The sequence below is a fragment of the Bos javanicus genome, chromosome 4, assembly GCF_032452875.1.
Source record: "Bos javanicus breed banteng chromosome 4, ARS-OSU_banteng_1.0, whole genome shotgun sequence".
Lineage (NCBI taxonomy): Eukaryota > Metazoa > Chordata > Mammalia > Artiodactyla > Bovidae > Bos > Bos javanicus.
In genome coordinates this window covers 37,070,343-37,092,273 of record NC_083871.1, presented here as the reverse complement: position 1 = coordinate 37,092,273, position 21,931 = coordinate 37,070,343, and the positions used below count along the sequence as shown (strand labels likewise).

Genomic DNA, 21,931 nt, shown 5'->3' with positions numbered 1-21,931 from the left:
GGCTACAGTCCAAAGGGTCCCAAAGAGTCAAACGCGACTTAGTAACTAAACAACAACAATCGTGGGGATACATGTGATTGAGCAGTCAGTTTTAAAGATACTATTAAATCATTTTGATTAAAAAGAATCATAGACTAGATAGTACAAAAATCAAAGCAGCATTTAGTATTTCTTATTCATTTTCAAAATATGTAAAAATATCTCAACTGACATACTCTGAATATTTTATGATTAATAAAGGAAAATGTTGATATATAAGAAGGAACATGAAATCTGACCATTATCTACAGAAAATTTACTGTTTAATTGATTGCTGATTAAGTACCTATTAAAAGAGATGCTGTCAGCAGTTTAGGGTCATATGGGCTCTTCCCACGGCCATTTTCAAAATGTGAGTCTTGCAGCTTAAAAATGTTGTCCTGTAGAAAAGAAAAAAGAATTAAGTTTATTTATAATAAAATCATTTTAACATGCCAGTTAATCATAGAGAGTTTGAGCATTCTTCTGCACTATCAAGGTATATTATTATTTGTGTAATCTTTAGAGATGGCAAAATAACTTAAGTGGGGTAAAAACTAGATATTATTAGACAAATGTCTATTTAGCTTGGTGATTTTTAGTTGCATTTACCATGTTGCAAGTAAGTATATCATCAATCCTAAAGGACAAAGCATGATGTGACAAGAGTAGAGTGATCATTTTATCACATAAGTATGCCAAGAGCTACCCTAATGGCTCTTGAAAGAATGTTAAATTTAGACAAAATGACTCCTTTACTTCCTTCACATAGAGGAAACACAGCAACTCACTATATTAGATGTCTGTAACAAGATACACTGTCTCACATTTCTGTATGTACTTTCCAGAAGGAAGTAGTCATAGCAGCCACATTCTCCACTCTGTCATTCCTAAAACTTTATGCTTACAAGCTTCTCAAGCATTTTAAATTAGTCACCTTGGAAGGTAGAAGGTACCTGAAACTATCCTTATCAATTTCTCTAAGTCAGAAATATCAAATTATTTATTAAGACAGGTATGCCTGGAGATAGTGTCCTTAGGACAATAAGCACAAAGGTGACAGATTTTATCACAAGGAAGTCTGCTCAGTTGAGGCTCACGCACCCAGAAATTGAAGCGAACATTTGACTATGGTAGGAAGTATGCCAGAAAGCACTACAACAAAAGCCTTCATAATGAGGTAACAAACTAACTTAGGCCTAAGACCCTGTCCTCAGAACGTGAGACTTCTGTATGACAGTGGAATTAATTGGGGGGCTTTCTGAGCACTCTTTTCAGAAGCAAATAAATGCTCTGGAAATTAATTAGGTCAGAATATGTATGCATTTTCCAGTAGCACATTAACTTGTCTACAGATTGAAATAAGATAGCTTTTTTGGCAATTTCTCTACTGTTCACATAAAAGCATTTTCTATATTCTTAGAATAATAAATGGTGTTCGTTTTATAGCCAATACACATCACTTTATTTAACATTTAATATTTCTGATGGAGCTAATGGCAGAGTTTCAAATTATGACTCTTAAAACTCATTTGAATTAGGGAAGAAGAGTGAAAAAGGAAGTAAGCCAAAAGTATTCTCCATTTTTATTACTCTAAGTGTGAGAATTACCATATCTATGCATTCCTTACACTGTACTTGATAAATAGCTATCCCCTAGCAATGACTGTTCCTTGTTGTTTAGTCACTAAGTCCCATCTGACTCTTCTGCAGCCCCATGGACTGTAGTCTGCCAGTTTCCTCTGTACATTGGTTCCCCCAGCCAAGAATAGGTTGCCATTTTCTTCTCCAGGGGATCTTCCTGACCCAGGAATTGAACTCGTCTCCTGTATTGGCAGGTGGATTCTACATCACTGAGCCACCAGGGAAGCCCACTGGTTGGTTCTTAAGCTGAGTTCTAAAATTTACAATGTGAAAATTGTATGGGATTTCTCAGAACTGCATTAAGTTGTGGAAGGAAATGGCAACCCACTCCAGTATTCTTGCCTGAGAAATCCCATAGACAGAGGAGCCTGCCAGGCTATATACAGTCCATGGGGTCACAAAGAGTCAGATACAACTGAGCAACTGAGTATGCATGCGTACACACAGTAGGAATGGCAGTGAGTTAGGAGACAGGCCCAGTTGGGCCAGCGAGGTGAGCTCTTGTTCTTTGATGGTCAACCAATATCTCTGAACCTTAGGTTTCTAAAAGTTAATGTTGATAAGGATATTTAATCTCAAATGCTTATTGTGATGATTAAAGAACTGGAATAAAACATTTTTAAAGCAGCAAAATAAAAAGGCACAATTTATTCTTATTCTATTAATATTGCTCATATTAAAACAACAAAAATATGAAAATTTAATACAAGTTTTTACCATTGTGGGCAACCTTTCCTAGCAGAACTTAAAAGAAATATTATCTAAAATGTTATATAAGTCACCAAATTATAAACTTATTTACAAAAACACATTTGTCACAGGCACTTGAATATTAAAATTATGGTATGAAATTTCTTGCAATACACTAAGAAAAAACATAGAAGTTTAACAAATATTTAGATTCGTTTTAATTAAAATTAGGAAACAATACAAAAGAAATATACTCAGTAACTGATATATACTCTACTGCCACAATGATAGAAAATATTAAAATCTGTCTGTTACTAATCCTCAAAGGTTAGAGGAAGCAGCAGGTGGAAGTGACAGTGTGACTAAAAATATTGTTATAAATATACATATAAATTTCTTATCCTCATAAGACATTTTATTTTACTGACTATGATAGAGGAGCTATCCCTCAAAATATGAGACACCTGATGACTGGGGTCATGTGTCCAAGATAATAGGACAATGCCAAGGTATATGAGAAGTACTTGCAGCCTCGTGTTTAACATTTGATTTACAAGCTAAAGGATTAGAGTTCATAGGGAGAAGGGTTAAGTATGTCAGTTATGGTTTAAGAGAGGAAAAACTATACTTTGCCATGGTATCAGGTAATGTGTTCAAAGCCAGCTCCCTTTTCCTTTCCTTCCTTCTTCCTTTAAATGGAACTCTTCCCCAAATTTCTGTGTTTCTATCATGTAATTATTCTATATTTTTATATGATTCTACTGAAGGGTAACACTGAATTTCTTTTCCAGCCTAGTGATATGGAGGCTTGGAATAATTATAATTTGATTTCTGAGTAGTAAAGTAAAATATATTTCTTATATACAAATATTTGTAGTGTAAAATCCATACCTGTTACACATAATAGTGAAGTCTGCATAGTCAGTCGTGTGCGACTCTTTGCGACCCCATGGACTGTAGCCTGTCGGCCACCTCTGTTCATGGGGATTCTCCAGGCAAGAATACTGGAGTGGGTTGCCATTTCCTTTTCCAAGTAATGAAGTCTAAAGCTGTTGAAATCAGATATTATCCCTGGCCATGCCTTTTATTATCTGGGTCTCAGGGAATCCCTAAACCATTCTGAAATTCAGATTCCTTTTATAAAGAGAATAGTAAAATCTCATAGGGTTGATTATGAATATTTATTGTAACAATGTATATAAAACACTTAGAATGCCCGAAAAATATTTATTAATTTATTTTTTTCATTGTTTGTAGTTACCAAAATAAAATCATTCTTTCCTATAGTGATTAATATTTTTCATGCTATAGTGGAAATGTCTGCCTATATTTTAAGCAGTGGAAATTAAGACCTGTGTTTAAAAATATGTTAATACTTTGGACTCCCAAAATGCACTGAAAATTATTTTTTCCTATAGCTAGACCAGAGTCCATTCAAAGCTTTTTGACAAACAAAGCATTAAATATAATATGTACGAAATTTCTCAATTTAAAAAAAGACTAGTCTTTTAATATATCTGATAAACTTAATGTGATTCATGTTGAGAGACACCAATACTGCTGTTTCTGTTATCTTATGAGGAGACCTAGTAAATGTGTGAAAATATTGACTCCTTGGAAAAGAAGCCTTTGTTAATATAATTGTACATTCTATGTTGTCATATGTAGCAAAACACACAGACAACTGTCTGGCTGTACTTGGCAGGCTTTTTGAAACCTGATTGCTATTCAATGATTCTCTGTTTTAAAGAGTGTTAAATAGATCACATATGAAAGTAATAAGACCAGAAATATTAGGACCAATATACAATTAAAACTGAATAGCTTATATGTCTAACTTGGGCTGAAATAGTTTTCATTTTTAGGAATACATGAACAGAAATCTAGCTGCATGGATTCTAATTGCTTTAGCAGATACTATGAATATATCATATGTTACTGTACCATATTTTATTACATGATTGCATCAGTTTTCAGCAACTATTTTTAGCTTTCAAGTCCACTCTTTCCCCTTTGTCTTTTGGATTTCCTGAATGTTATTAAGACTGTGGTGAGGTAAGGCATTAGAGGAAATAATAACTGTGCTAATGTCTAATGCAAAGTTTTATAAATTATAAACCATTGGTGACATCATGGCAATAAATTTCTGAAATCCCAATCTTGTCCAAGTAATAAATTTAAGTAACAAAGCTGCAATTTTAGTTGCTTTAGTTAATGATTAAAACATAAATGATGCTTGTAAAAAGGAAAAGAAATGAAAGAAAGTAATAGTATACGTGATAGAATAACCATGTTGGGTATGAAGCTATATAAATTTAAACCCAATATTTGGGCATCCATTTTAACATTACTTTAAAACATCAACTATTCTATTTTTTCAAAATGCTCAATTGCCTTTCCTGCTTTTTACAAAGATACTTTGTTTGCCAGTTACAATGAATTATCAGGTATTCCCTGGTTGTACCAGTTTTTTCTTATTTCTGTCTAAACTACTCCCAGCTCATCCTTCCTCCAGTCCAGGTTCGATGCACAATACTGGATGCTTGGGGCTAGTGCACTGGGACGACCCAGAGGGATGGTATGGGGAGGGAGGAGGGAGGAGGGCTCAGGATGGGGAACACATGTATACCTGTGGCGGATTCATTTTGATATTTGGCAAAACTAATACAATTATGTAAAGTTTAAAAATAAAATTAAAAAAATAAAAATAAAAAACCTAAAAAAAAAAAATCAGCATAAACTTCCTTTCTGTTAAGACTAAATTCAAAAGTTACTTTCTGGGAGAAGTCTTCAGAGCTTCCTGGAGATGTAATTTGTTAGTTTTCTTTGTGTATATCCTAATTAACAATAATACACAGGCAATAACAATACTGGGTAAAACTACTGGCTTCAGCAATGAAGGGACATAAGAGGATTTCACAAGAAACATTGTGGCATACTATATTTTACCGAAGGAGATCCATTTGTGGCTAAAATTCATTTGGAATTTACTTCTCTTAAAGAGGTGACTCTAGGTCCTTGTTGTGCAATTCTAATAGCCATGAGCTCTATTGTAGCAATTTAATTTAATGAAAATTAATAAGCCTATTCCTCAATTGCACTAGCTACAGTTTAAGTGTTCAATAGTCACATGAGACTTGTGAATACAATACTGCAGATCCAAACATTTCCACTGTCATAGAAGTTCTACTGGACAACATCCTATTAGCAGCAAAGAGCAGAACTGAAAATTAGAGGGTCTCCAGAAAAAGAAAAGTTGTCTTCAAATCACAATTGTAGTTGAAAAAGTCCATGAAATCTACAAGGAAAGATTATACTAAAATATTAATTTTGATTTTTATTAGCAAGGGGTTGCCCTAAGTAACATTAAATGGTAGAGCAGATAAACAAATACATGCCCTGTATTTTTTCATATGCCATCCTTCTTCCATTTAAATTCAGTTCAGTTCAGTTGCTCAGTTGTGTCCGACTCCCTGCAACCCCATGAACCGCAGCATGCCAGGCCTCCCTGTCCACCACCAACTCCCAGAGTCCACCCAAACTCATGTCCATTGAGTCGGTGATGCCATCCAACCATCTCATCCTCTGTCGTCCCCTTCTCCTTCTGTCCTCAACGTTTCCCAACATCAGGGTCTTTTCAAATGAGTCAGATCTTCGCATCAGGTGGCCAAAATATTGGAGTTGCAGCTTCAACATCAGTCCTTCCAATGAACACCCAGGAATGATCTCCTTTAGGATGGACTGGTTGGATCTCCTTGCAACTCTAAGGGACTCTCAAGAGTCTTCTCCAACACCACAGTTCAAAAGCATCAATTCTTCGGCACTCAGCTTTCTTTATAATCCAACTCTCACATCCATACATGACTACTGGAAAAACCATAGCCCATAGCCTTGACTAGATTGACCTTTGTTGGCAAAGTAATGTCTCTGCTTTTGAATATGCTGTCTAGGTTGGTCATAACTTTCCTTCCAAGGAGTAAGCGTCTTTTAATTTCATGGCTGCAGTCACCATCTGTAGTGATTTTGGAGCCTCCCCCAAAATAAAGTCTGTTTCCACTGTTTCCCCATCTATTTCCCATGAAGTGATGGGACCAGATGCCATGATCTTCGTTTTCTGAATGTTGAGCTTTAAGCCAACTTTTTCACTCTCCCCTTTCACTTTCATCAAGAGGCTTTTTAGTTCCTCTTCACTTTCTGCCATAAGGGTGGTGTCATCTGCATATCTGATGTTATTGATATTTCTCCTGGCAATCTTGATTCCAGCTTGTGCTTCTTCCAGCCCAGCGTTTCTTATGATTTACTCTGCATATAAGTTAAATAGGCAGGGTGACAATATACAGCCTTGACATATTCCTTTTCCTATTTGGAACCAGTCTGTTGTTCCATGTCCAGTTCTAACTGTTGCTTCCTGACCTGCATACAGGTTTCTCAAGAGGCAGGTCAAGTGGTCTGGTATTCCCATCTCTTTCAGAATTTTCCACAGTTTATTGTGATCCAGTAACAAAACTTACTCATTATTTAAAGTTTAAATCATAATACCAGTCCATTAAATTTTCATTAATTTTACCCAGCAGAAAAAAATATTTTCTCCCTGGAACTTGTATAAGAATCTATTCATAGTCTTTTTGTGCCATTTCTTACCTTCAACTGTGCTGTTCAATAATGCATTTGATTCTTTTCTTCTTAATACTTATGAGGTGAAGGAAAAATTTTACTATGTTTCTCCAAAATACTAAGATAGAACTTTTCACTGAGTTAAAGCTCAATGAAATAATGAATAAATAAGTGACCATGTGACTGAGTAGAAGAGGTGCTACAGAAAAACTACATCCAAGGTACACCAGGAACATAGCCCTGACCTCTAAGAGCTAATGTTTTAAGGATATGACTCAGATATGGAAACAACTGTGCAGCAGAGGCCAAACTACAGAATTCAAATATTAAACCTGGTTTTAAAGTGAGTTTTAAGAAAGGTAATAGTCTTTAACTGTTTTGTGTATATATATCACTATTAACAGAGTTTGATATTTGTTACATACTTCAAATGAGTTTATTCTTACTGCAAAAGCATAAAAATAAAATTTAATGAAAAAGAGTATAACCTTACAGTCCTTTTGCTTTTAAAACTGTTTCTGTTTCATTTTCATTGGGCTTTGTGATTCTTCAGTTATTATTATTATTAAGCTTGTTAATAAATAGTTACTCCTCTCAGTAGAACCAGCTTCAGGTGAAAAGTCATCAAATATTTCTTTGCAGAACTTCAAAAATCGTTCTTATTAATGTAATACCTCCATAATTTCAGGGTAACTGTTTTATCTGATTTTTTTTTTTAATTAACAGAAATTACTCCAAGTATCTCTGAGATGCTGGAAAGTAGAACATCAAACAAAAGAAGCTGTTTGGGCTTTTGCTAAATATAATTTTATACTTATAAAAATAAATAATTTCTTAGGATTTACACTTTATATTTATTTTCAAAACTTTATAATTTATATGCTTCCTAAAACATATAACATTAACATGTGCAAAAAATATAAACTGAACTGTGACTATGTAAGAATTACGTTTGGAATATGAAGGTGAAAGGTTTAATTATTTAACTCAATTAGCATACAAGAAATTACAACAACAATGACATAACAATAAAAAATTACATATATATGATACTACAGTGTTTGTAAGTATTGGGTAGCTATTTCACTTAACATGGAAAAACATACTAAGTGTTCATAATATCCTATACTTCATCTATATTTTTTCACTTAATCTTAAAACAACCCTACTATTATCGTGCCAGTTTTACAGATGAGAAACAGGGGTGTTTTCTTATAATACTCAAAGTTATAGAGATGGATTAAAATTTGATAAAAGAACTGTCTCTTTCCAAGTCCTTGTTTTTAACCGCTATTTAAAAATTGGGCTTCAGGAAAATATTATGCAAAAAAATATCTGAGACGTACCCTAAGATAGTAGAAACTGGAAACCACAGGAGTTCAAAATGGGATAGGTAATTTTATGTTCCAGTATAGAAAGAAAAATTTTAATTGGGTCCTTTAGAAATGTATTTTGGCGGGAGGTGAATGCGTCTGAGAGTATGCATTTGTGTGTTTGTATGTTTATTGGTTATTAGTGCAGAGGGCAAAATGAGCTTATAGAGAGAGGGCAGGGTAAAGTGCAGGTGCAAATTAGTCCATCTACACGTAACAGCATGAACAAAATTCCCTCAAAATAGACAAAATTTGTATGATAAGTAACATAAAGTTGAGTTTATATAATGAAGACTGTATACATATATTCAAAGATAAGGTAGATATATAAAGTTGGAATCAAACTGTGGAAAGTTTTCTGTGCCAGAATAAGTAATTTGCTCTATATCAAGTTACACAGTGATAATTTTAGTTGGAGAACAATAGCATCAAAGTGGTGCAATATTATGATGAATCTGACAGTGATGTGTAAGACGATTTAAGATATATGAGCCTGGTGACAGAAGAAGAACCTGTCCTCATAACCTGTAACTCTTCTTACACATCACAGTAGTTTAAAGGAATTTTTTTTTTAATGTTGTGTGTTGTTATGTGAAGTCACCTGGAGAAGGCAATGGCACCCCACTCTGGTACTCTTGCCTGGAAAATCCCATGGATGTAGGAAGGCTGCAGTCCATGGGGTCACTGAAGGTCAGATATGACTGAGCGTCTTCACTTTCACTTTTCACTTTCATGGATTGGAGAAGGGAATGGCAACCCACTCCAGTGTTCTTACCTGGAGAATCCTAGGGACGGGGGAGCCTGGTGGGCTGTCGTCTATGGGGTCACACAGAATCGGACACGACTGAAGTGACTTAGCAGCAGCAGCATGTGAAGTCACCTAGCTCCTTCGTAGTTCATGTTTCTTAAGTTATGTTGCATCAAAATTCCCTTTGATATTCTAGCAAAGTTATGGATTCTTTGCTCCAGAAAACTGAAGCTAAGCATACATATATTTTGTAAGCAATCTTTAGGGTTTACTGACCTTAGTAGTCATGGTAGGAGCTTCCAAATCAGCTATTCATCAAAGACCTTTCTGTTTCTAACTTGGTGTGATGCTTTCATCCTATCCCTCTGACCTTGGACATCTGCTTCTGTTGTTTTTTGGCCCTGTCCTTGAACATAATACAGGGATTATCCAGACTTTTAAAAACTCATTTTCTTTTTCATTTTCTATATACTGTTACTTGGTATTCATTTATTTTTATAAATTCAGCTATTGAACTTCAGCCCCAATCCCTCTGCTATTCTAATCATTCAAACTTGGTTTCCTGGCCTGTATGAAATCTCCTATTTTCCATGGTTATTTCAAAATGGAGAGCTATTAAGAGTCCTTGGCTCTTCAAAAGAATGTAAGAGCAATTATGAATAATAAACTTCATAAGAATTAGCCTGTCAGAAAGAGTTATTTAACAATATACATTGTGGGAAGATACAAAAGAAATGTAACACTGGTATCTGTCACTGAGTGCTGGGAAATTTTAAAGTAATGCTATGTGAATAAAGCAAGTATAATTTTCTGCCCTGATTGTACTAGTTCTGCCTTTGATTTCACTATGATTTCAGCCATATATGTTAGAATTTTATTTTTCTCTACAATTAAATAAAGAAAACATTGTTGCATGTAAATGACTATTATTGAAAAACGAAGCTCAGTAAAAGATAAGTTTAAGAAAAAGCTTTATATCTGTAAGGATTTTTAGAAATGAATATACTAATACTTTTTAATATTAATTTTTGGAGTAGTTTTAGATGTATAATATCTACAAGATTTGGTTCTGAATCCAAAATTCAGTCATTTGATGCTAAAATATTTAGAGTCAATAACTGTAATTATTGAATAATTTCTAATACTTTTTCAAATATACATCTTGGATAGTAAAGTTTTTCTTAGCAAGGAAAGCCATAGAGCCAGTTTATGATAATTGTTTTGACAAAAAGTATTCTATTTATCAAATTAAATAATAAAAATATTCCACTTATATAAATATAGTTCAGCTTAATATTCATGATATGTGATCAATCTCTAGTTACACCTATACGGACTTTTTACTGAATTTAATTTCTGACCCTGAGGAATTCTTAGGATCCAAACAGAGGGAAGGATAGTATCATCAGGGTACATAACATCTACTAAGTTCATCTCTAGACTGAATATAAGTAGGAATGTTTTAAAATCATTGATTTCTATTTCTACAGTCAGTTCAAGCAATGCTTTAGTAAAGTGGAAATTTTACCTCTAAAATTAGTCTCCAGAGATTATATGGTCTTTCTGCAACCCACATTTTATTCTGCAATTTGACTTTGACGGTGTATGTGGTAAAAATCTAGATTCTCTAATACATTGTGCTAAATGTTGATTGCAAGCTCAAAAATAAGTTTTTTAAATCACTTTTGATGTGTCAACATTTTTCTATGAAATGGAAATACTACACATAATTGCCTCAAGGATCCAATGAGATATAATGTGTATTTTATACAGGGAAGCATGCATAAACCATATCGAAATTTAGTTATTTATAATTTTAATTATTCTAAATTCACTATTAATGGTACATCTTTACTATGACAGCATGTTGATAACTCACTATCTGTGATAATGTAATAGCTAAAATGTATTAAGCAAATATTAGCCAAGTGCACTCTCTCAAGTGCTTATAGGTATTTACTTTTTTAACATTAGAGTATCCCTTGAAGTACACAGTGTAATAACACTAATTCTGTAAATGAAATAACAAAGAGAAATAAAAGACTTGTCTTAGGTCACATAGTACACAGAAGAGCCAACTAAAGAATTTCTGGAACCAGTAATAAATGGAGGGATTATAAAAATATTTTTTGTATTTGATTCACACACCATGTTACTTTATGAATACATATCATATATAAAGTGAAGTGAAAGTGAAGTTGCTCAGTCGTGTCTGACTCTTAGCGACCCCATGGACTACAGCCCACCAGGCCCCTCCGTCCACGGGATTTTCCAGGGAAGAGTACTGGAGTGGGGTGCCATTGCCTTCTCTGATCATATAAAGTACTGTTATAATAATATTCCTTAATTCAACTGTGTATTCCTCGTAATTCAAGTATAGTTAGGTCCTGAATTAATCTTAAATGATTGACTATGACATATAACACTGTATTTAATATAGACCCACATTATACTCCAAAACAGTAAAGACAAGTAGAGAAAACTAACATAATTCTAGCTTTGCAGAAAAATATGTGAAATTACTTTGTTTCATGGTTGTGAAAAATTCAGTTCAGTTCAGTAGCTCAGTTGTGTCCAACTCTTTGCGACCCCATGAATCGCAGCACGCCAGGCCTCCCTGTCCATCACCAACTTCCGGAGTTCACCCAAACTCATGTCCATTGAGTCAGTGATGCCATCCAACCATCTCATCCTCTGTCGTCCCCTTCTCCTCCTACCCTCAATCCCTCCCAGCATCAGGGTCTTTTCCAATGAGTCAACTCTTTGCATGAGGTGGCCAAAGTACTGGAGTTTCAGCTTCAGCATCAGTCCTTCCAGTAAACACCCAGGACTGATCTCCTCTAGGATGGACTGGTTGGATCTCCTTGCAGTTCAAGGGACTCTCAAGAGTCTTCTCCAACACCACAGTTCAAAAGCATCAATTCTTCGGTGCTCAGCTTACTTTATAGTCCAATTCTCACATCCATACATGACCACTGGAAAAACCATAGCCTTGACTAGATAGACCTTTGTTGGCAAAGTAATGTCTCTGCTTTCGAAAATGCTGTCTAGGTTGGTCATAACTTTTCTTCCAAGGAGTAAGTGTCTTTTAATTTCATGGCTGCAATCACCATCTGTAGTGATTTTGGAGCCCAGAAAAATAAAGTCTGACACTGTTTCCACTGTTTCCCCATCTATTTCCCATGAAGTGATGGGACCAGATGCCATGATCTTCGTTTTCTGAATGTTGAGCTTTAAGCCAACTTTTTCACTCTCCTCTTTCACTTTCTTCAAGAGGTTTTTAGTTCCTCTTCACTTTCTGCCATAAGAGTGGTGTCATCTGCATTTCTGAGGTTATTGATATTTCTCCTGGCAATCTTGATTCCAGCTTGTGCTTCTTCCAGCCCAGCATTTCTCATGATGTACTCTGCATATAAGTTAAATAAGCAGGGTGACAATATACAGCCTTGACGTACTCCTTTTCCTATTTGGAACCAGTCTGCTGTTCCATGTCCAGTTCTAACTGTTGCTTCCTGACCTGCATACAGGTTTCTCAAGAGGCAGGTCAGGTGGTCTAGTATTCCCATCTCTTTCAGAATTTTCCACAGTTTATTGTGATCCACACAGTCAAAGGCTTTGGCATAGTCAATAAAGCAGAAGTAGATGTTTTTCTGGAACTTTCTTGCTTTTTCAATGATCCAGTGGATGTTGGCAATTTGATCTCTGGTTCCTCTGCCTTTTCTAAAACCTTAGCATTACTTTATTCATTGTCTGCCCAGTAACAACATATACCTCTTACAGCTGGATTAAATAGGATTTGCCCTTTAAATTTAAGGGATATGAATTTGTCTGGGTTCCTCATACAAGCATCAATGACATAATTCATCTGTTTTTTGTCATCTTTAAAATTAATGGTATAAACCAAAGAAAACAGAAAGCATATGCATTCATACTTCATGCAGATTATGTTTTTAATAGGAGCTTAATTTGAGTTTATGCAGATATCTCATACCTGTCATGGTATAATTATTCAGCTATGAATGCCTATTAACTCCCAAGGTATATAACAATGAAAGGGTAAATTTTATCTTGCCTAGAATGAGAAATTCCAGAACATGAACAATTTACTCTAAAATGCTTTGCCCCAGTGAGACCTGGTAAAGTGGGCTCAGTCAAAGAGCAAATCAATAGTTCACAAAAATATGAAATAATGGAACAATTAACTTGATCTTTCTATGTGCATTTTAAGTTCTATGTCCAAAATACAGCTATTTTGCATTTGTCATCTTATAATTTCACAAACCATCAGTGTTTTTATCCTAAATTGTGAAAGTACAGCTATTATTTTTCACCACTCTTTTTTGTAAATGTTTTTCTCACATCCATGATTAGACACCAGAGGGGAATTTTATCAACCTAAATGTAAATATGTCAATAGAAGCAGCATATGTACTGTTAAGAAGTATTGGAATCTATTCATATGATTTCTTTACATTTCAAGAGTTTTTCGTAGATACCATCTGGGAAGTACTAATGCCAAAAGAAATAACATTTTATTTATACCAAGTTTTGTTTTAGCAAAGCCTTATCATTCAAGTGTTGTTATAATCATATGACATAAATAAATGATTTTCTTTTAGCAAATTAACAAAGTTTACCAAAATAGTATATATTTTTGGCAAAAGTATTTTAGGCAGGAGATAAGCCTGGCAATTCTTGGGGAGATCATATATTTTAGAGAATTGTTTGGCAATTAGAAAGCTCTTTTAAAATGTCTATATACATTAACTTGATTATTTTACTTTTCAAAAAGTACACAGGTAGAAAAACATTAAAAACTTAAGCGAGAAGAGTTTCAACATGGTATTTAGAAGATTGAAAAACAAATAAAAGCCAGTAGGAGGATAGTAAATGTTAAAACAAATGTTTATATTAAATTTGTTGTAATACCTAGAATCAATAGCTCTGTTAAGTCATTGTGGAAGCATTATATGGTAACACAACAACTATTCAAGATACATGGAGAGAAATGAAGGAAATGCATTAAGATATTATCTAGTTTTTGATATTTAGATATTAATTTTTTTCCTATTTCTACTGTTTTTATCTACCTTTAACATTATATACAATTATCATGCACCCCATGTATTAAAAACAAACACTCCCCTCCCAAAAAACAAGGCTCACTATATCATAAATAAACTTTTAAACTGACAATGCATGAACTGAATCTGGCCCAGACACACACTTTATTTAGATGATATGGTCTTCTGAAATCTTGAATTTGAAAGCCTTTTCATGGGTTTAGCGCTTTTCATTGGACAATTCAATGTTTGCATTGCTCCACATTCTTTTGTTTCCATTTTCATCGTTTTATGTCACCTGCAAGGTACTTTAGGTATTTATGTTTGCAACTCCTATAGAGCATTGTGACTTATTTACCAAAAACTACATTGCATCACCATCTAATTGTCTCCGTCTTTCAGATTTACTAAAGGTTTAGCAATTAATCATGGCTATACATAAGAATTAGTGGGAACTTCAAAATGATCTGAAATTCTGTCATGTATCATAATTCTCCAAAGGTCTTTGCTAATTCTGTTTAGATAAATAATTCTATACCTGCACTGCTGTTTAACAGCGTGTCTTTTATTTTGATAATAATAAGTATTTAAAATATTTATATCTCAATCAATTAGCCAGAATACGTAAGACTTAATCTTTAAGGCTATGTGGTTAATCACTGCAAAACACAGGCAGAGCAATCCTGAGGAATATTCAGATATTGGCTAGCTTCTTTTGATTTCAAATTAATGACTATGAAGGCATTCTATGTCACATGTTAAGCTGAATTCTGCATCATTATTGCTAATCTAGTACAGTGTACACTTGTAGTATTTATAAATATATCTCTCTCACTGGCAGAATTCACTATCTATAAAACAAGACTTTTTATTATCAAATAAATAACTGCAATTACATATTTATTTGATTAACTAAAATGTTTGATGTTGAAAATTATACCAAAATTACCATTTGCATGGATGAGACATTTATATCATTCTAAATGGCATTTTCAATTACAGAGAACATAATAAATCTTCATTATAAATTAAATTAAGAGCAGTTGAAAGCTCAAATAGTATCTTACTCAGCTTGCTGATGTCCATGTATTACTCTTAAAAAAATATATTTTAGTCCCTGTCATTACGAGTTGCAAAATGTTAGATGTGGAGAGACTATTAACTCATAAAGACTCATAAAGACTGAAGGTAGTATAAAAACTGAATACTGAAAGTTTTGACATACATTCCCACATAGTTTGTAGTATGCAAATTCAAAATGAATTAATAAGTTAAAGAAAGCACATAATATATTACACCTCTTATATGCTATGCTAAGTTGCTTCAGTTGTGTCTGACTCTTTGCGACCCTACACTGTAGTCAGTCAGACTCCTCTGTCCATGGGATTGTCCAAGTAAGAACAGAGTGGATTGACATGCCCTCCTTCAGGGGATCTTTCAGACCCAGGGATCAAACTCAGGTCCCTTATGTCTCCTGTATTGGCAGGCAGGTTCTTTACCACTAGCTCCAACAGAATGAAGCAATGAGAGCAATGAACTGATATGGGAACAACAGGAAAGAAAAATTTAGCAAAATTATATTTTCTAGGTGTCAAATTTTTAAAAAACTGTCAATATTTTTCAAATCTATATTTGATCAGTGTTGACAGGTAATATACAACATTATAATTAGAAAGCCCTTCAGCAATACGTGAACCATGAACTTCCTGATGTTCAAGCTGGCTTTAGAAAAGGCAGAGGAACCAGAGACCAAATTGCCAACATCCGCTGGATCATGGAAAAAGCAAGAGAGTTCCAGAAAAACATCTATTTCTGCTTTATTGACTACGCCAAAGCCTTTGACTGTGTGGATCACAATAAACTGTGGAAAATTTTGAAAGAGATGGGAATACCAGACACCTGATTTGCCTCTTGAGAAATCTATATGCAGGTCAGGAAGCAACAGTTAGAACTGGACATGGAACAACAGACTTTCAAATAGGAAAAGGAGTACATCAAGGCTGTATATTGTCACCCTGCTTATTTAACTTATATGCAGACTACATCATGAGAAACGCTGGACTGGAAGAAACACAAGCTGGAATCAAGATTGCCAGGAAAAATATCAATAACCTCAGATATGCAGATGACACCACCCTTATGGCAGAAAGTGAAGAGGAACTTAAAAAACCTCTTGATAAAAGTGAAAGTGGAGAGTGAAAAAGTTGGCTTAAAGCTCAACATTCAGAAAACAAAGATTATGGCATCCGGTCCCATCACTTCATGGGAAATAGATGGAGAAACAGTGGAAACAGTGTCAGACTTTATTTTTTGGGCTCCAAAATCACTGCAGATGGTGATTGCAGCCATGAAATTAAAAGACGCTTACTCCTTGGAAGGAAAGTTATGACCAACCTAGATAGCACATTCAAAAGCAGAGACATTACTTCACCAACAAAGGTCCATCTAGTCAAGGCTATGGTTTTTCCTGTGGTCATGTATGGATGTGAGAGTTGGACTGTGAAGAAGGCTGAGCACCGAAGAATTGATGCTTTTGAACTGTGGTGTTGGAGAAGACTCTTGAGAGTCCCTTGAACTGCAAGGAGATTCAACCAGTCCATTCTGAAGATCAGCCCTGGGATTTCTTTGGATGGAATGATGCTGAAGCTGAAACTCCAATACTTTGGCTACCTCATGCGAAGAGTTGACTCATTGGAAAAGACTCTGATGCTGGGAGGGATTGGGGGCAGGAGGAGAAGGGGACGACAGAGGATGAGATGGCTGGATGGCATCATTGACTCGACGGACGTGAGTCTGAGTGAACTCCGGGAGTTGGTGATGGACAGGGAGGCCTGGCGTGCTTCGATTCATGGGGTCGCAAAGAGTCGGACATGACTGAGCGACTGAACTGAACTGAAACATATACATATTGGAGAAGGCAATGGCCCCCACTCCAGTACTCTTGCCTGGAAAATCCCATGGACGGAGGAGCCTGGTGGGCTGCCGTCTATGGGGTCGCTAAGAGTCAGACATGACAGCGACTTCACTTTCACTTTTCTCTTTCATGCATTGGAGAAGGAGATGGCAACCCACTCCAGTGTTCTTGCCTGGAGAATCCCAGGGACAGGGGAGCCTGGTGGGCTTCTGTCTATGGTGTCGCACAGAGTCGGACACGACTGAAGTGACTTAGCAGCAAACATATACATATAACAATGTTCATACGTATGTTTACATATACCTATGGAAAAATTGGAAATATGCAAATAGCATAAAATGTTATCTATATGCATATATAGTTTTAAATATGAGTGCATATATATGCATTTGTATATGTTTATAATAATATTACATATATTTTAAACTACATCCTAACCATGATATCAGGTTTATATTATTTAAACATATACATGCACACAAACTCTACTATATATTTTAAAGGTCAAGAAAACAAAACACCTTTTAAATTTTTGATTATGAGATTGACTAAAGATTATCTGTTTTAATTTTTGTCCTCTTATTTTTTTTCTAACACTGAGAACAAGGTTGAGGATGGCTTTCCCCATAGTGGTAGAATAAAAACACTTAAAAAAGGATTCTGTCTTTTCAGTTTGGGTAGCTTTTCAGTTTGCCTTGTAGTTTTGGTTTAACACTGTTTCCTTAGAATTGTTTTATCATCATCTCATTATCCATGTTACTGTTGTATGGCAGTACACACAGAGGCAAGAAGCATACACTCTTGAAAGACTAGAATATATTATATATATTTCACTCATTTTCAAATTGTGAATTATTGATTTGGGCTGCATTCTAGATACAAAGCTAAATAACAAGGATAAGCAGCAGGAAGGGAAAAGCGGAAGGAACTCAAGGTGGTAACACAAGAGTGGAAACATAATGAAAGAGGCAGTTGGTACACAGTGGAGTAGTTAAGTCCTGAGAAATTTAGGTAATCCCTAATATTATTGTCATCATTGAAGAAACCTGTATCATTAAGTACATAAAAGACTATTTGAAAACAAACTATTTTAAGTCATCTTTAGTTTTAATCTTGCATACAAATGGTGTTTCTTAATTTTAAAAGAAAAAGTTATACTATATTAAATCTTGAGAGAATTCAGTTCTGAGGTCCTTTTTAAGAGATGACCAAGGGAAATTTAGGAGCATCCAGAATATAAAAAATTCTTTGGGCAAAGACCTGAGCTCAAAGTTTAACAAGAAATTCAAGCCATCCAAAATCTGCACATGGACAGAAAAACTAAATTTTGGCTGTACTAAAACATCATTGGAAATACAGTCTTAGAGTACTCATCTATACCTAAAAACGTACATAGTCATATCATGTCTGAATTTTATAGGATCAGTTAAATAATATACAATGCCTATTACTGGTGGCATTCATTACTGTGTGATTACAGTTATAATACAAAAGAGAGGTTTCATCCTTAATATTTGATGATAGAATTTAATCAGAATATGATTTCACAGAAACATAGAAAAACATTCTTAAAAGAATGTCAAAATGCAAACAAGGTCCAAATATGATTGGAATCTAATCAATTTAAAATATTTTGGTAAATAAACCAACTATTGATAATATTTTTATCTTTAAATTTATATTAAAGGACATTAGATTATGATGACCTTAAAAGTGATGGTTCTTCATCTATATTTACTATATGTATGTTTTTACTGATATTTACTAATATACTCAACTAAATACAAATTAATTAAATGAAAAATAATTGAAACATTTATTTAAAAATACATACTTTTTTAATATTGTATGTCATAACTATAAATAAAACCCAAATGATTATCAGCTGAAATAACCATGGATAACCATGGCTTCTAAATAGTTCAGATTTATTAATATTACTATTTATGACTGAGTAGTCAATATCTCAGTTTTAGAATCTCTTCCACCAAATAAATAGCTCTTTCCACAGCTATCTTTGTGGTTACTGTTACATTTATTTTTAAATTAATAGTTAACTCCGTAAAAGACATCACTCTGTATACAATATAAGCTACATTTCAAGTGTCATTACTAATTGCCTTATGTTTATTTTTGCTGCCCTGTTTCAAATTCTGATTTCTGCTTTGTTGAACATCAGTGATCATACAAGTGGTGGGTATATAGTAGGCTAAGAACCACCAACCAACCAAGCATTTCAATGAAATTCTAGCTGACTATACGTTTAATAGCTTGATTTTAGAGTCAGTTTAATTTTATAGAATCATTCATAGTTTTGCTACGGTTCTTATATCTTTCAAGTCCATAAGGGTTATTTATTTATTTTCATAATAATACTTTAAAAAACTAATCATAAAGGCCAAGAAAATGACGACCTGGTTATTATTTCAGAATAGTTTTTGAAATTACTGTACATTTCTGAATAAATGATCAAGTAGCTACATGATAAGTGATATTCATACTCTGAAAATAATTATAAAATTTGGTTAGATAATAATACAGTAGGAAGATTCTTTCCAACTAATGAATTGTAATTCTGTACCTGTTTCTTTATAAACTGTCACTCATAAAATCTGAACCATAAAGGAGTTCTCTGCATAGTTGGATTAGGACAGTGAGTTGAGAATAAACATAAAAACTCAGATGAAATTGCTTATGGCATGATCTGGTTATCCCAAGTTTCTACATATCATAAAATAATCCTCTAAACCCATTTTGCTTAGAATGCCTCATGGCTAATTTAGAGTATCAAGGATACAGGGTCAAAATTCATTTAGTATCTTAAATAGCAGTACAAATGCTCCTGCTCTACATGGTACTATAAAAAGTCCTCCCAAAAGAGGCAAAATACTTTTTTTAGAGAGCTGTTTTATTTTGTAGTTTTTAAACATTTCTGGAATCTGAGCATAATCTCCTATCACTTATACTCCCAGATATGTCCTTATTAGAAATATAGATCCTCATTTGAAGACACTCAAATTTTGCTAATGCCAAGGCAGTACACGTAAGGAAAATAAAGCAGCTTCCCAGTTTGTTAATAAAAAGTCACAACACTCATTTGCCTCACATAACCCAAATCTTAAGTCAAAATTTCTGAATGTGAGCAAAATAAAGGAGGAATCTGTCCTCAACAGTAGTGAATTAGTTTTGACTTTATAGATTTAGACTGTTCTTAATTCCGAAAATCTACTTGTGAGCCAATTATTTCCTGATGTCATTCATTGTCAAAGATAATGCCATTAGGAAAAATTAAGTTACAGTATTCTAAAAATCTAAAAATGCCTATATAATGTGATACCTAACCATGTGGGTCTCTCAAGGGATGTTAAGAATAAAGGATACAAATATGTCATTATTAGTGAGGAAGGATGTTACATTTGTAATGATTTTGGTGGGGGGGTGGGTACTGCACAAATGAACTGTATTGAAGCTTAGGAGAAGCAAAGGGTGGTGTCTAGGAAATGAGAGCATAAATGTAGGAAGATAGCATATTACACAGAGCTTTGGAACTGATTGTAAAATCTTAAGACACTATTCTGGAGGAAAAAAGTAACTGGTGGGCTGAGATGAGGACAGTGAGTGAACGCATATGGAAATGGAAAACTGCTCCAAGATCAGGAAAGGATAAAATATAATAGGAACTAAGTTGAGGAATATCCTTAATCGTGTGCTCACAACTGGAAAATTTGCAATTTGATAGTTTTTGCAGATAAAAATCCAGTAACATTTACTAGAGAAAAAGCAATTAGAAAACAATATAAATTTGTTGAGTTTATACCATGAAAAGTGAGAATGAAAACTGCATTCAGCTGTATTGTCCATGAAATTCTCCATGCCAGAATACTGGAGTAGGTAGCCTATCCCTCCTCCAGTGGATCTTCCCAACCCAGGAACTGAAGTGGGGTCTACTGCATTGCAAGTGGATTCTTTACCAGCTGAGCCATCAGGGAAGGCCTGAGTTTATACCATAAAATTAATTTCATCTGAAGTGTCTCCTTAAATGGGCTTCCCTGGTGGCTCAGTGATAAAGAATTTGCCTGCCAAGAAGGCGACAGGTTCATTCCCTGGGTTGTGAAGATCTCCTGGAGAAGGGAACGGCAACCTACTCCAGTATTTTTGCCTGGAGAATCCCATGGACCAAGGCATCTAGTGGCTACAGGCCTATGGGGTTACAAAAGAGGAGGACAGGACTTAGCAACTACAACAATCCCCTTATTATTACTCTAATTTTTATATCTTCTTTAACCTTTTAAAAGTAAATGAAGCCATCAGCCTTCTCTATTCTGCATTCCTCTTGCACTTTTATTGCTAAAAATAACCAGGCAAAATGGGAAAAAAAAAATGCATATGAATGGATTATCATGAAGACATGGCTGTTTGAGTCAGAAGTTTTGACAAAGAACTTTGTTCTTTGAAGAGGGGAAGTACAATGTGTTAAGTCACTTCAGTCATGTCCGACTCTTTGCAACCTCAAGGACAGTAACTTGACAGTCTCCTCTGTCCATAGGATTCTCCAGGCAAGAATACTGGAGTGGGTTGCCATTTGCTCCTCCAGGGGATCATCCTGACTCAGGAATCACTGAACCTTAAATGTATAATCAAGCCAGACTGCTCACCTTCCTCTAATTTTTTGGTTTTATTTTTCTCATCTTGTCATTGTTTGGTACTTTATAATTGCTTCAATGTCCAAACATAGGCTGCCACACAGAATCAGGAGAAAGGCCAATGCAGTATTTTTTTCCTGTTTTCCTACCCCTATGGCTTTATAAATGGTAGGTACTTTGTGTGATCACTTTGCAGAACCACAAGACATAAAGCCTGCTGCTAC

The 21,931-nt window shown here is 34.6% G+C and overlaps 1 protein-coding gene across 5 annotated transcripts in view; it reads right to left on the bottom strand.

The window, feature by feature from the left end:
• Positions 1 to 21,931, bottom strand: part of SEMA3A (semaphorin 3A) — a 553,371-nt gene that overhangs the window by 111,939 nt on the left and 419,501 nt on the right. For all 5 annotated transcript variants that reach the window (XM_061413769.1, XM_061413770.1, XM_061413771.1 and 2 more), the window contains one exon: positions 326 to 419. In XM_061413769.1, coding sequence (XP_061269753.1) covers positions 326 to 419 — 94 coding nt within the window. The remainder of the gene's footprint in view (positions 1 to 325; positions 420 to 21,931) is intronic.